Raw genomic sequence first — 16,642 nt, 5'->3', positions numbered from 1 at the left:
AATTCAGTTAGCAGATTGAATAGCACGCACACTCGTTAAATTCTTCCAGATCCCACTCTTTCAGATTAACATGCTTCAGACTCATGCCTGAAATCCATCTTCCTGTTGTCTCTCTCTGTAGGATAATAATACCATAAAGAAATATGAACTTCATGCTGCTCGGTCCCCGCAGTTATCAGTTCTGTAGATGGCTCCTAATGCCAGTGTGTTGATCATTGAATCATAGAAGTGTAGGACTGGAAGGAACTTAAATTGGTCATCTAGTCCAGTCCCCTGCACTCAAGGCAGGACTACTTAATAACTAGACCATTTTTGACAGGTATTTGCCTGAGCTGTTCTTTAATACGCTCCAATGAAGGAGATTCCACAACCTCCCCAGACAATTTATTCCAGTGCTTAACTACTCTGACAGTTAGGAAGTTTTTCCTAATGTCCAACCTAAATCTCCCTTGCTTCAATTTAAGCCCACTGCTTCTTGTTCTATCCTCAGAGTTTAACGAGAACAATTTTTCACCCTCATCCTTGTAACAACCTTTTATGTACTTGAAAACTGTTATCAGGTACCCCCTCAGTCGTCTCTTCTCCAGACTAAACAAACCCATTTTTTTTTCAATCTTTCCTTATAGGTACATTTTCTAGACTTTTAATCATTTTTGTTGCTCTTTTCTGGCCTTTCTCCAGCTTGTACACATCTTTCCTGAAATAGGGCACCCAGAACCTGACACAGTTCTCCTGCTGAGGCCTTGTCAGTGCCAAGTGGAAGAATTATTTCTCATGTTTTGCTTACAATACTCCTGCCTATACATCCCAGAATGATGTTTGCTTTTTTTGCAACAGTGTTACACATAGAAATGTAGGGCTGGAAGGGTTCTGATGTCATCTAGTCCACCCTCCCTTGCTGAGGCATGATTAAATATACCTAGACCATCCCTAACAGATCGTTATCTAACCTCTTCTTAAAATCCTTCAAAGACAGGGACTCTACAACCTCCTTAGGTAACCTATGCCTGGGCCACATTTACTGCAGTCCTGTCCTATATAAGTGGTGATTATTTTCTTACCAATGGTGGTTGATTATTTTAAGTAGGTAGAACTCAAGTTCCTCACGAGATTCTAATAGTTGTAAGGAAGGTGACATTGTGAGTGGAAAGTATTTGACAATGTTCATAATTTTGAATTCTTAAATGCAGTAATTTCTATCCAGTTCCAAAGACTAAGAGAGGAACAAGAGGTAGGTCAGTGGAGAAGTAGAAGACATTGAACCCCTCATCTGAAAGAAGAAAGTCTAATATAGAGCACTATAAATTATTGATTCTAGATGAAAACATTATAAGCCTGACATTTATTGCTATGTAATATTTATAAACAGAGAACATTCCTACTCCCACTTCCCTTTAGAAAGAACGTTTGGGAGGAGGGAATATTTCTACTTGTACCTTGGGCAGCCTCATTTGCTCTCAACATCAGACACCAACTTTATGCCCACACAGCACAAAGATTTCACTCTACTTTGAACTCTTCTTTTCTATCGACTCACATCTCAGACATTTCCAGATGTCCTACAGTTATTTCAAATTCCCCACACCAAAAACGTGTCTTTTCCTCACCACTTGTTGATAACTGCACTAATTTATCCAGGACCACAACTCAATTTAATTTTTTATTTTTCTTTCATTCATTGCTCACATCCAAACTCGTTCCCAAGTGTTTTTGCTTCATCCCCATAACAGTTCTAGAACTCATTAGTCTCTTAAAATCATGGTCCTAAATTTTCAAACCTGACTAGATTTTACATAGTTCCCTGCATAATCTCTGACATGGGTTGGGGCAACACCCAAGAAAGGCCCCAGGTACCTCTGTAGTGAAGACAAATCCTAGGTTTGAAACAGCTCCTATCTAAGTGGAAGAAAAGCATTCTTCCTCTCCTTTTCGAAATCTATCCTTAAAATTCATGTTTTGTCTATCCTTCCATGGACACTTATTTATATGTAACTATCCCAATCAGACTAACACCTTAAGGTAGGCAGGGACACTTTGTAAAACCGTATGCACAACTGTCACCTTATGTCCCTTAAATTTGGCTCTTGTCCATAATAAGCGTTTCCCCTGCAGACAGGACGACAGACCTGAAAACAGTATCTTTTGTGGCCTTTTTAGTAAGAATCTCAAAATGGAAACCCTTCCTTGATTACCTCCTTAGACCCTTTGGTAGGACAGCATCAGACCCAGCCTACTGGTATCAGTTGTCTCTTGTCATCCTCCCCCACTTCGTCTCTCTAAGGGCCCTCAGTAATACCTCTAACTATCCTTTAAATTGCCCCCTGCTTACTTATTCCCCAAAAGTTATTTCCACATTTCCACCTCCAAGAGAGATGTGTATGTCTCTTACTAAGTCTCCATTGCATATCTTCTAAATCCATTCAGGATTATATTTGCTGCTTTGAATAAAGTTTTGACTCTTGTTTTTCTTGTACCACGTTTACAATTTAATGCTGTGAAAGGTGTATACAAAAATTATAGTTTCTCAGCTTCTTGGTGGCATTTAACTTCAAAATTTGCATCCCCTTTCCCAAGGCCATCTGCTTTTTGTTCTAGTTAAGTATGCCTTTTCCATTTTTATTGTCCTCCCTGGAGACGTCAACCTGAATGCACAATTGTGAACTTGATTCTCTTCAAAGGAATTCAGCTCATAATTGTGCACCTGACATTTTGAAACCAGGCTGAAAGTCTAACTGGATCACAAAAATCAGTGTGCCAAAAAGGAACAGTCTAGACATAATGATATCTGTGCTACGTCACAGACGAACCAGGCCTGGAGGGATTTCCTTGGTCTCTTGCTTCTGAACTCAGTCTCAGCAGAGAGGCAGAGTCATTTCAGCACTCTACCGCTCAGTACTCAAGTGACTTCCTCCATAGTCTTTCTTGGAGCACCACCACAACTGGATTCTGAGAAAAGAACACCATGGACTGTAACCATCCGCAGAGGAAACATCTAGCTTCAGGAAGCAAAATTGTAAACTAAATCATAAAGCTTGACCTCAACAAGCAAATGATAAAATCTAAGCTAAAAAGATACAGACTATAGGGGGTGGGAGATCTTGAAATACCTTGCTAATACTTCCTAATAAAAGTATTTGCCACCTTTTAAGTTCTTTTATTATGTAGCTTTAGGCTCTTAACACAGTATAGCACTATGAGGTATTATTATTTTATTAGATATTTGTACAGAGCCCATCACCACACATTTAGATGTTTACAGTCAATTTTTTAAACAGACAATACACACAAACATATGAGTAACCCATAGGGGTGGCTCAGTGGAATTACCACTCTTTGGGCTATATTCTCTGCACCCAAGAGCTGTAAATTGCTATGATGACAGTTAATTAACAGTCTGCTAAATGATCTGTTCAGAGGTGGCTCCTAATAACAATAGACTAAAAATGGAATAAATTAAGACATTCTGCATTAAAAATAGATCTTTTTGGAAACAGAAGGCACCGTCTGCAGACCTGGGGGCAAATTGTGCCCATGATTATACCTATGCAACCATACAGTAACCTGTGTGGGGGATGGGTTGCAGAGCTGTCAGAGTTTGGCCTATAACTTATTAATTTTGTTGGGAATTTTTCATTCACTAACACAGAGGCAGCAGTGTTCTAGCAGACAGAGTCAGGAGAACTGGATTCTATCTGCTCGCTTGCTGTGTGACCTTAAGCAATTCAGTTCATCTTTCTCTGCCTCAATTACCCCAACAGTGAAATGTTGATACTTGTAAAGCACTTTGAGCTCTATAAAGAAAGTGAAACAATGGCAAATGAATATTGTAATAAATACATATAAGAAGGTTAGTAGCATCAATAGCATGGGACAAATGCATGATTTATGACTGTTTTTTACACAAGAATTCTAATGGAGCAAGTGGAATATAGGCCAGATGGTCAGGTTGCTGGATGAAATTTCTGTGAAGGAAAAAGAAGGGGCTTAAATCTATTCCAACTTTTTTTCTGGCAGAAACACGATAATACTGTGAAATATCCTGGATTCATCAAACAGAGAAAGTAAAAACACTAGGCTAGAGGAAAAAACAAGGGAGGCAAGTGCATAATTTCATGCTTTGGTATACCAGCTTGACAAATAATAAATGTATGAACTATAGAAAACTGGGAAAATGGCCAAAATGGTGTGAGATATTTAAACTTCTTACAACATGCAATTAGAATTCACATTTGTTGTATTTGTTTTGTATATTACACACACAAAATAAAAAATGAGCAGGAAACAACTTTCCATGGATGAGACTTCCACATTTATTTTTCTTGAAAATGGCAGTGAAGTATCCTATGAAAGAGGCAGGGAATGAGAAAAGTGTAGATATACGTGACTGTACTTTGTGCTTCAAAATTACACTATTCATTTCAAAAACAAAAATGATATATTTTTAAATTTATAACAGTTCCTTGTATTTTCTTTTTTTGTTTAAAGATGTCAGCTTTCCAAATCTGTTTTCAAATGACACACTGCATAACAAATGATGGCACTTTTAACCAATGTGGCGTTTCCATATTTACACCAATGAAAGAAATTTACAAGACATAATAGCATACAATCTCGACATTTAGTAATAGCAATAAAACAAGAAGGGCATCCATTTTATTTTTCTGTACAAACTATCATAACAAGACTTTTATTCACATTTTAAAAATCAGCTTTAATTTTATCTGACCTACACATTTTCCAAATTCATTTTACTCAATTCTCAAACCTTTCATCACATCGCCCACACCTTCACCAGACTACAGGAACTACAATTAGATCTAACGTCTAAACAGAGCAAGAAGTTCTCCCTTCCAATTTCTCTCTCACCTTCCTGATAAGTCCTTGAAAAAAAGCTCCTCCTTGTTCCTCCTTTTACTTCACTTTCACATTTCACCATCCAAACAGCAAACAGGCCATTCCATTTCTTCCCAAGCAAGATTAGAAGCTATAGCATTCCTCTGTGTAACTTTCTGATGCTACACCCAAGAATCAGGTGACCCTGGGTATTGTTCTGCTCTGTAAGAGGGCCGTCTAGTGGAATAGAAGTCTACGTAATTTGTGGTTGATTTCAGTCCATATTGTGTCATGTAATCTGTAGTAGCTGGAAAATGAACTCGATCATCAAAATAGGGGTCTTCATAGCTATGTGGGGACTGCAAATATAATCTGTATGCATCATAGTTCTTTCTGCTGGAGTCATCTTGACTGTAGTACAACTGCTGATGCTGTTGACAAAATGGACAAATAAAAAATTAATTTTTAAAAATTAGATTTTGAGGGAAAAATATTTGAGTTTCTTTTTCTACCTTTGGGTGAGTTTTCAGAGTTGTGTGTATAATAGGCTTTATTGCATAGATGTAGCTATGTATTATCCATTCACGCAATGGAGTGGTGCAGTGATGTCTTTGCATACTGATCTCTAAAATGTTACTCTTTTAAGTCACTATGATTTTTCAGACCTATAATTCTCAGTGGGTGCAGCTCCACCAATTGGGCCAGTATCCCACAGAAGACTTTTTTTTTTTTTTTTTTTTTTTAAAAACAAGTGTGAAGTCTAACCAAAGGTTAGATGAAATAGAGGAAAAAATTCTTCACCCCCCCATCTACTCTACACCCTCCACAAGTGCAACTAAACCCACATGGAATCACAGGTCTGGGGGGAAGAGAAGTAGACACAGCCATATTTACTATCAAACATTCAGATAACAAAAGTATCTTTAGATTGCATGGATTATGACTCTCCCTTCAGAAACTACAAAAAAGGCAAGTCAGGAAATGGGTCTCACAAACCAGCCACAACAAGAATAGATGAATAATTAAAGACAAGTGATTAAAAAAAGGAAATACAGAGGCAATAAACTGGTAAGTTATTTCCAGTTACAATAACTCTCTCTAAAAAACTATTTATTAGAAGTGCTTTTATTCACATTTTACTCTCCCTTTAGTTCTACTAAAACAAACAATACTATCATTATATGTTGAGCCTTGCTATCAGTATTCTTTTAAAATGAGATTTCAAAAATTACCTGTAGCCGTCTATTTTGTTCTCTTGCTGGTGAGGAATAGGAACTGATGTAAATCGGTGAAGGTTTGCTGGACCCTGTAAGAAAATATAGTATTTTATCATTTAATGTCTGTCAACAACTTTAGTTTTTACAGTGCCTATAACAAATGAAAGTGGCACTTGTATATTTAGAAACTTTCACATCTTGCTAGTCCCTCCCTGTGTTGAAATCAGTGGAATTGTTTTATAAGGGCCTGACATGGTCTACTATATCAAGATAGTGTCACTACTGTCATGACATCTAACGTATTAATGACAGTGGCTAAAATGTGCACCTTGCATATTATTGTGTTTTGTTTTTTTAAATAAAATCTACAACCTTTCCTTCTAATTTATTTCCATGGCACTGGGATTGAGGTTTTCCTTATGCTGAACATGAAGGCAGAGTCCATTGGAACATATTTAAAGTTACAGTTGGGAAATGTTTTTGTTTTCTGTGGTTATTTTAATAGGTTTTCTTCAGTAAGTCTGAGGTGAAGAGAGAGTAGGCACCTGACCACAGAGATAGGTGAAGCATGAGTATTTTCTGCCCTCCGTTTATATCTATAAATAACTTAGAGTGAGGAATCTATCCCAGCTTGGAACTGAAACAAGATTTATGGGTCCAAAAGTAGATTTACTAGTTGGGGTAAAAGAGAATCTCCATTAGCTGTCAGCAGCAGTAGAACCTTAATCTTCTTCCTAGGGTGTTGCCACTAGAGGGCAAAATCATTACCCTCGGTGAAAATCAAAAATGAATCATCATAAAGGGGAGTAGTAACTGAACATTGGCAGTAAAATGACTTCCCCTGGATATGTACTCTGAGGGCTTGTACTTAGGACTTCTGGATTGTAAAGCATGAGCCTTTACTGCCTGAACTAAAAGATCAGGTAATTATCTAAATGCAGGAAAAGACTCACATAATCCTTTATATATGTTTTAGCCATTACAGGGAACAAAACATCATGGTGTTAGTGTGGGCTACAATAAGTTAAGTGCGAGCAGGATGTTTTGAGCTCAAGATAGACTGGAAACCACAAATTCCTCAATTCTAATCTTTGCTCTGCCATCAACTCTACCTGTTGCTTTGATCAAATTACCTGACGATTAGCTTTCACCTTAGATTCCCCTTATGTAAAATGGTGATATGCCATCTATCATCTACCTCAAAAGGAACAAACCCCATACCTATAACAAATTAGTTTATTGTTGGCCGAAAAACAAACAAACCAAAAAAAAAAAAAAAAAAGTTATGTGATGCGTCTATGCAAAAACTGTTACTTTACAACAATGCCAGTCGGACAAATAAATCTCACAATATATGTTTTAACAGGCATTTTCTTAGAAAAAAACATTGTATTTGCAATGTAGCATTCCTGATGTAAAACACCCATTTACTGCCATAGTAACCATACATCATTAGTAAACAGTAGTGTGAAATCACAGCTTAAAAGACAACAGCACAAATGAGATCTGTCCCTCAGCAGCAGTTAAATTGCCTCAGGATTTTGTTGTTGTTGTTTAATAAACCAGCTTTTTAAATAAGGAATTTGTGTTTTTCCCTGTTTACTCTGCCTTACTTGGGGAGCATAATAATATTTAAGACAGTTGAGATCAGGGAGAATATGAAGTCTTGGCATATTTCCCCCCTAATATTTATGAATAAAGACATAAAATAAAAATAAATATTCAACAACATGGTTTGATTATAAATGTTCAGTTTGGTATAATCAAAGATCACTTTTAAATGGTAAGCCCCACATGTGTTGTTATTCACTGAACCACAACCTTCCCACATTTTTAAAGACAAATATGTAACCTGATCTCTTCTTTTTCGGGTAAATTGGGCATTTCTAAGAGAAACAGCAAAAAATAACCGAAACAAAACCCCATTCTGACACACACACAGTAAAATTAATAAATAAAAATGAACACAAAAACAATGTAAAAAGTGCAGAAGCATAAGTAACTGAATCTCAGGGCAGCTGAGATGTCAAGATACATGCCAGTTTTTACTTACACAAATTCCTTTGCAGCACAATATTTAAGTTGGCTTCAAATTTTATTACATTGATGCATTGTTTTTAAAACAACAAATGCAAAACAACAGTATAAAACGGTCATATCTGGGAGGAAAGTGATTTGCTCAAGGAATCAATGGTGAACAACTGACATAGCATTATTGTTCAAGACAATTTTGTTGCTGCTGAGGAACGCAACAAAAATAGTCCAATCACTAGTTTTTAACTGCACACAGTACATTGTCCCAGGCCGAAAGAGTATTTTAGAAGCATTTTGTTTAGAGTAAATCTAACTGGTCTCTTACCAGTATATGTGTCTTTATGCGTAATGACATCACCTTGGCTATTGTAATACTGCATAGAAGGTTGTGTCCTATTGTATTCAGAACGAGGTTCTCTAATTCCTAACAGTGCTGGCGATGAAGATGTGCTGCCAACTGATGAAAAGGAGGTAAGAGAAAGAAAGAGCATCAGTGTCTGAAAAAACCTAAGGGAAATGAGAGTGATAGCTGGAGATATGACAATGAGTTTGGTTACAGAATCATCACCACTCTAAAAAATATTGTCTGGTACAAGTGAGGCCAAATGTCTTCAACAACCCAAGAATCATGAGAACACTGAACGACCACACTTCATCAGAACAATGGTGCATCTAGCCCAGTATCCTATCTTCTGTCTGTGGCCAATGCCAGATGCTTCAGAGGGAATCAAGAGAACAGGGCAATTATCAGCTTCTGGCAGTTAGGTGCTTAGAACACCCAGAGCATGGGGTTGCATCCCATATCATCTTGGCTAATAGCCATTGATGGACCGATACTCCAGGAACTTATCTATTTTTTTTTAAACCAGTTATACTTTTGGCCTTCACAACATCTCCTGGCAATGAATTCCACAGGTTGATTGTGCGTTGTGTGAAGAAGTACTTCCTTTTGTTTGCTTTAAACCTGCTACCCATTATTAATATCATTGGGTGACCTCTGATTCTTGTGTTATGTGAAGGGGTAAAAAATACTTATTAACTTTCTCCACACCATTCATGATTTTGTAGACCTCTATCATATGCCCCCTTTTTTCCAAGTTGAAAAGTCCCAGTCCTATTAATCGCTCCTCATATGGAAGTTGTTCCATACTCCTAATAATTTTTGTTGCCCTTTTCTGAACCTTTTCCAATTTCAATATATCTTTTTTGAGATGGGGTGACCACATCTGCATGCAGTATTCAAGGTGTGGGTGTACCAAGAATTTGTATAGTGGCACTATGATATTTTCTATCTTATCTATCTCTTCCCTAATGGTTCCTAACATTTTTAGATTTTTTTTTTGACTGCTGCTGCATATTGAGCGCATGTTTTCAGAGAACTATCCACAATGACTCCAAGAACTCTTTCTTGAGTGGTAACAGCTAATTTAGACCCCATCAGTTTGCATGTATAATTGGAATTATGTTTTCCAATGTGCATTACTTTGCATTTATCAACACTGAATTTCATCAGCCATTTTGTTTCACAGTCACCCAGTTTTGTGAGAGCCTTTTACTCCTTGCAATCTGCTTTGGACTTAACTATCCAGAGTAATTTTATGTCGTCTGCGAATTTTGCCACCTCACTATTTACCCCTTTTTCCAGATCATTGATGAAAATGTTGAACAGCACTGGTTCCATACAGATCCTTGGGGAACACCGCTATTTACCTCTCTACATTCTAAAAACTGACCATTTATTCCTACCATTTCCTGTCATGAGAGGACCTTCCTTCTTATACCATGACTGCTTTCTTTGCTTAAGAGCCTTTGGTGAGGGACCTTGTCAAAGGCTTTCTGAAAGTCAAAGTACATTATATCCCTGTGTACATGTTTGTTGACCCCTTCAAAAATTCTAACAGATTGGTAAGGCTTGATTTCCCTTTACAAAAGCTGTGTGGACTCTTCCCCAACAAATTGTGTTCATTTATGTGTTTGGTAATTTTGTTCTTTACTGTAATGTCAACCAATTTGCCTGGTACTGAAGTTAGGCTTACTGGCCTGTAATTGCTAGGATTGCTTCTGGAACCTTTTTAAAAATTTGCGTCAAATTAATTATCCTCCAGTCATCTGGCACAGAAGCTGATTTAAGTAATAGGTTACATACCACTGTTAGTAGTTCTGCAACTTCATATCTGAGTGCTTTCAGAACTCTTGGGTGAATACCGTCTGGTCTGGGTGACTTATTACTGTTTATCAATTTGGTCAAAAACCTCCTCTAATGACACCTCTATCTGGGATAGTTCCATAGATTTGCTACACAAAAAGATTAGCTCAGGTGTAGGAATCTCCCTCACATCCTCTGCAACGAGGACCAATGCAAAGAAATCATTTAGCTTCTCTGCAATGGCCTTGTGTTCCTTGAGTGCTACTTTAGCACCTTGATTGTCCAGTGGCCTCAATGATTGTTTAGCAGGCTTCCTGCTTCTGAGGTACTTAAAAACATTGTTGTGTCTTTTGCTAGTTGCTCTTCAAATTCTTTTTTGACTTACCTAATTATACTTTTACGCTTGACTTGCCAGAATTTATGCTCCTTTATTTTCCTCAGCAGAATTTAACTTCCGATTTTTAAATGCTCTGTTTGCCTTTAACCGCTTCTTTTACTGGGATGTTTAGCCATGGTGGCACTTTTTTGGTCCTCTTACTATATTTTTTAATTTGGGGTATACGTTTAACATGAGCCTCTGTTATGCTGTTTCCACTCGGCTTGCAGGCATTTCACTCTTGTGACTGTACCTTTTAATTTCCATTTGACTAGCTTCCTCATTTTTGTGTAGTTCCCCTGTCTGAAGGTAAATGCTACTGAGGGGTTCTTTGGGATTTTCCCTCCCACAAGGATGTCATATTTAATTACATTATGGTTGCTACTACTGAGCAGTTCAGCTATATGCACCTCTTGGACCAGATCCCGTGCTCCACTCAGGACTAAATCTCCCCTTGCGGGTTCCAGGACTAGCTACTCCAAGCAGCAGTAATTAATGCTGTCTTGAAACTTTATCTCAGCATTCTGTCCTGAGGTGACATCTACCCAGTCAATACAGGGATAGTTGAAATCCCCCATTATTATTGAGTTTTCTATTTTTGTAGCCTCTCTAATCTGGAGAATTCACAATCATCATCACCAGCCTAGTCAGGTGGTCAAATGCTATATTCCTACTGCTATACTCTTTGTTATTTAAGCATTAAATTTCTATCCATAGAGATTCTATTGTACCATTTGATTCATTTAAGATTTTTTACTATATTGGACTCCATACTTTTGTTTACATATAGTGCCACTCCACCATCAGCATGATCTACTCTGTCATTCCTATATATTTTGCACACTGGTATTACTGTGTCCCATTGATTATTGTTGTTCCACTGTTTCTGTGATGCCTATTATATCAATATCCTCATTTAATACTAGGCATTCAAGTTTACCCATCTTAATATTTAGACTTTTTGCATTTGTACACAAGCACTTATAAAATTTGTCACTTTTTAGCTGCCTACCATTATGTGATGCAATTGAATGGGGACTTTTTCATTTGATTGTTTCTCTTCAGTTCCTCCCTGTACTTTATCAACATAGACTATCCCCATTAATAGACCCTCCCCTACGGGATGTTTCTGTCCGAACTGTGTGCTCCTCTGCATCTATCGGCTTTCCACCAGCCCCTTAGTTTAAAAACTCCTCTAGGACCCTTTTTAATTTTACATGCCAGCAATCTGGTTTCTGCTTTGGTTTAGGTAGAGCCCATCTTTCCAGTATAGGCTCCTCCTTCACGAAAAGGTTTCCCAGATACTAATAAACCTAAACCCCTTCTCCCTATATCCTTGTTACATCTATGCATTGAGACCCTGCTGTTCTGCCTGTCTAACTGGCCCTGTGTGTGGAACTGGAAGCATTTCAGAGAATGCTACCGTGTAGGTCCTGGACTTCAATGTCTTATCTAGCAGCCTAAATTTGGCCTCCAGAATCTCTCCTCACCCAGCACTGCACATATGCCTGTCTAGATGTCTTGAGAGATCCACAACCTTCACATTTGGCAGGTAATTCACTAAGCGGTTCTCCTGGTCATCAGATACCCAGCTATCTATATTTCTTATGATCAAATCTCCCATTACTATAACCAGTCTCTTCCTAATAACTGGGATTCATGTCTCCTAACAACAAACACTTTGAAGGAAGTATTATTATAGTATATAAATATTATATGCATAAATCATACTGTGTTTTGTTTTGTAACAAAATATAAAAGAAAACCCTTAATTCCAATGCACTGGTCTGAAAAGCAAGACTGATAAGTAATCTAAGGGCTAAAAACTGTAATATCACTGAAAGTAAGGTAGACACATTCAAAGATACCCTGAAGTTCTAAAAGAGACATACTAGATCCCCCTCAAATGGAAAAGCCCTTCAGGCAACCTGTCCACAAAGAGGGATATTAACTGACCTGACTGAATGATAGGTGACATTTGCTGATTTGTTGTAGACAAGGAAGGATGTGATTTGAATCTGTCTCGTTCCAATGTTGATACTGGTGTAATAAAATGATTCTGATTCCATCCATCCTGTGGAGTGGGAAAAGGAGTATGTCAAAATGAATTACATTTCATTAAAATAAATGGTTCAGAATCATTGTGAAGCTGTTTCCAGATGAATGCTAATTTTGTCAGAACCATACTTGTAATTTACCTTTTTATAAATGCTACGGAGGTCTCGGTATTGCCATAATGTATTCAATACCTGAGCTGCTGCCTTGACCACTTTAAGTGATGATCTAAGAAGATAAAGAATATTCTATTATTATACAGGATTGACTCTTGTAAGGAAAGTGCATGTACGCATTACAGCTTGAAACACTATGTGAAATGGGCTGGGTAGTCTCAGCCTAAGGCCCAGTGAACAGATTACCATGTCACAAAAATTCCACTACTGCAACTAACAGTCATATTGGCAGTCTCAGCAAAGAGGCTGTATAGGACTGTAAGACACAGCTTGACACTAGAAGTGATCCCTTCAGGTGAGCCTTGAAACACATGAAAAAGCAGTATGGGTATGTCTACAACACACACACAAAAAAGCAGTGGCTGGCTTGGGCTCGTGAGGCTTAGGCAGTGGGGCTGTTTCATTGTTTTGTAAACTTCTAGGTTCCAGAGCTCAGGCTCCAGCCCGAGCCCGGAAGTCTACATGGCAATGAAACAGCCCCACAGCCCGAGCCTGATCCAGCTGGCATGGGCCAGCTGGGGGTTTTTCTTTGTTGTGTAGACATACCCTATGGGGTAGTCAGGACTGCTAGTGTCTGTGGTGTACGTGTTTGTGAATAAACTTCTCTCTCCGGGGCTGTCAATCCAGCACACTTCATGAAAGCATATGTTACATAAAATAACATTCAAATATATCATAATAAATCATTTACACTTCTGCCTTTAAAGCAATCATCCTATACAAATATAAAGATTATTGTAGGCAGGGCTGGTAGCTAGTAATAACATTGCCTGTCTCTTCCCATTATAAGATCCTGTTTTCAGTTTCTTATAACTTTGCCACACTTTACCATTTGGGCTGAAATGTTCTGTGTCAGCTATCTGCCTCAGGCTATTTATTTATTTATAAGTTTCAGCAGTTTCCAGGAACAAGGCAAGGAAAAAAAATACACTTTTGCCACGTTAAAAAATTCTGGGGACTTTTTCTATGACAAGCAATAGCGCCACCATGCATCGGAGCAGGAACTTGAACATCGGCAGGGGGTAGCCTTTGTATCAGGGATATGCCCAGGGGGTAGCCTTTGTATCAGGGATATGCCTTTTGCTGTCCCTGTAAAAATCTACTCCAGTTTAACCAAGTTATAAACTTAAAAAAAAAAAAAAAAAAAAAAAACCAACAAATCGCAGTTCCCACATTCTCAGTAGAGACTTAGATTTTAGCAGCTAAATTCCCCAAAGATTTCATCTTCACTGAGCATGCTCCATCCCCTCATAGCTTCTACTGCTGACAGGACTGTGCATGCACCATCCCCACAGAGTGACTAGAGGGGGATGGGAGAGAGAAACCATGACTTAGTGCTGGGATGGTGGAGTGAAAAAACACAGATTAGCTGGGCAAAGAGGCTGAGACTAGGGACCAGTAGGGGTGAGGAACGGGGCAGGGAAGAGAGGAGACAGATCTGACAAGAAACGGTTACTTAACTGCGGTTCTTTGAGGTGTGATGCAGACGTGAATTCCACTTAGGTGTGTGCATGGCCCAGTGCAATGAGTGACAATTTTGCCTAGCAGTATCCGTAGAGGGGGATCGCTCGCACCTTGAGGCTGTAGCCTCCCCTGGCTATAGAAGGCATTGCTGCCCCAACCCCCCTCAGATGCACTTTCAGTGAGCTAAGCGCAAGTCCCAATGACTGAAGTTGCAGCAGATACCCCAAGATGTCATGGATAGAAGCTAGTGTTGGTTGAATTTTATGAGCCAATGACCACACTGAAAACAGCTTCCTTTTAGCTGAATAGGCCATTCTGGTAGAAAACTTTCTATTGTTGAGTAGGGCCTGTTCAGCTGTCACCAAACTCTGCTCTTCCTCCTCATTTAGCCACGAAGCTACCCCGTGAGATGTAGGGGACTGAATGCAATGTGTGACTGTGATTCTTTGTGAGCAGGTCAGGATGGAGAGGATGGGGTATGGGAGACTGAACTGACAATGCGGGAAAGTCAGAGAACCAGCCATGTTGGGACAATGAGAATGAGCTTGGTCCAATCTGCTTTCAGCTTGAGGATGATCTGTGGGATGATCGGGTTTTGGGGAAAAGCATACAGGCAAGCCAAATGCCAGCTGAGATGGAAAGCATCAGACAGGGAGCCCAGACTGAGGCCTCTTGAGAGCAAAACAGGTGACGTTTCCTGTTGTCCCTTGTAGCAAACAGGTCGATTGTCAGAATGCCCACGCTATGAAGATGACCCAGAGGACACTTCTCTTCAGAGACCATTAGGGAAAAATTCCTGCTCAGATGGTCTACGAGATGATTCAGGACTCTGGGCAATTGGTCAGCTATTGGTTAGTGCTCTCTGTAAAGGGCTTCACTCACCACTGTAGCACCACCTGCTGGCTGTCTTGGGAATTAGCTCTGCATGTTAATGCGCCCTCTTTGGGTGGTGCCTTGCTGCTATCACTCCTGGTTTAGGACCCATGTCTCTCCAAGGAATGCAGCGTCCTCTTCTGCGACACATACTGTGCTCCCCACTTCCGGGACCTGCAGTCCACTGTTCAGCCATTTCCCTTAGGGGCTACTGCAGTGAATTGTCTGGCCACTTCCTCATGCCCCAGCATCCTCTTTGACCTTGCCTCAGGGCCTCAGCAACCAGCCAGGAGCTTTCTCGCTCCCCCGGTCCCTACTAGCAGCCCTGCTCTGTCCAGGGTGCTGGCAGTTCTCTCAGCCCTCCAGAGACACAATCCTTTCTCCCTGGGCTCCCAGCAGAGAACTGCCAGCCTCTGCCCTGCAGCTCCCTTTTTATATGGGGCTGTTGGCTGCTCCTGTCAATCCTTCCCTAATTGGCTGCCTCCAGTGCAGCCTCCCTAGGGCTGCTTTTAACCCCTACCAGTGAGGGGCAGCTGCCCCATCACACTCTCCTTGATGCAGAACTGCCACAATCTGATTGCCTCTTGGGACAGAATCCTGGAACACATTCCCCCTTGCTTGTTCACGTAATGCATTGTGGTGGTATCGTTGTAAGTATGTGAACCATTGAGCCCGATACGGTCCAGAAAAGCATGACATGCATTGTAGAAGACCTGAAGCTCCAGCAAATTGATAAGGACTCCTGCTCCAACCACAGACCTTGAACTTTCAGCAACCCCAGGTGTGCTGCCCATCAGGGAGGCATCAGTGACAGCAGACCTGGTTCACAAGGGCCAGAGGGAATGCCCTGGCAAACATTCTCTGGACACATCCACCACTGCAAGGAGTCCAGGACCAGTTAAGAAAGATGAACCAATCTGTCTAGGGGGTGAAGAGTTGGATGGTAAACCATCCTGAGCCACATTTGGAGAGGGATGAAGGTGCATCTTTGCTACTGGACCATCTGGGTGCAAGCTATACTAAGGGTACTAATTAACTATATACAACTAGAAAAGTCACTAAAAATAGAGGGTTTGCGAGGTGAAAAATCACACAGAACTCTGACTCCAGCTGGGGCGGAAGAAAGAACAGAGGGAGGTCAAGGTGACATTGCCTCATATAGGTAAAGGAGGTGCTACGGCACAAGGCATGAGCGCCTCCCCTCTATGGATTCTGCTAGGTAAAATTTATGGCTCTGGTGCACACACACCTAAGTGGAATACAGAGCTGCATCTACTTGAAGAAGAAGCAGCTGAGGTTCAGGGGTAGAGAACTGTGACTGACTGCTCAAAGAGACTGGGATAAGGAGCCAGGAGCCTGAAATTGGACGAGAAACCTGGGCAGATAGATTGGGATTGGGTGTCAGTGTGGAGGAAGGAGGAATGTGAGCCATAGACTGGACAAGAAGCCAGGAGTAGGGAACAGGGAC

General features: G+C 40.0%; 1 protein-coding gene across 50 annotated transcripts in view; it reads right to left on the bottom strand.

Annotated features, from left to right (window-relative positions):
• Positions 1-4,286: 4,286 nt before the first annotated feature.
• Positions 4,287-16,642, bottom strand: part of PKP4 (plakophilin 4) — a 210,137-nt gene continuing 197,781 nt past the window's right edge. For 43 of the 50 annotated variants that reach the window (XM_065560571.1, XM_065560577.1, XM_065560542.1 and 40 more), the window contains 5 exons: positions 12,805-12,889; positions 12,563-12,680; positions 8,410-8,541; positions 6,066-6,139; positions 4,287-5,264 (listed from right to left, as the gene is read on the bottom strand). In XM_065560571.1, coding sequence (XP_065416643.1) covers positions 5,016-5,264; positions 6,066-6,139; positions 8,410-8,541; positions 12,563-12,680; positions 12,805-12,889 — 658 coding nt within the window. In that variant the 3' untranslated portion in view covers positions 4,287-5,015. The remainder of the gene's footprint in view (positions 5,265-6,065; positions 6,140-8,409; positions 8,542-12,562; positions 12,681-12,804; positions 12,890-16,642) is intronic. The other 7 variants (XM_065560553.1, XM_065560560.1, XM_065560587.1 and 4 more) reach the window with 1 other exon arrangement.

The sequence above is a fragment of the Chrysemys picta genome, chromosome 11, assembly GCF_011386835.1.
Source record: "Chrysemys picta bellii isolate R12L10 chromosome 11, ASM1138683v2, whole genome shotgun sequence".
Classification (NCBI taxonomy): domain Eukaryota; kingdom Metazoa; phylum Chordata; order Testudines; family Emydidae; genus Chrysemys; species Chrysemys picta.
This window is presented reverse-complemented; position numbering and strand designations above follow the sequence as displayed.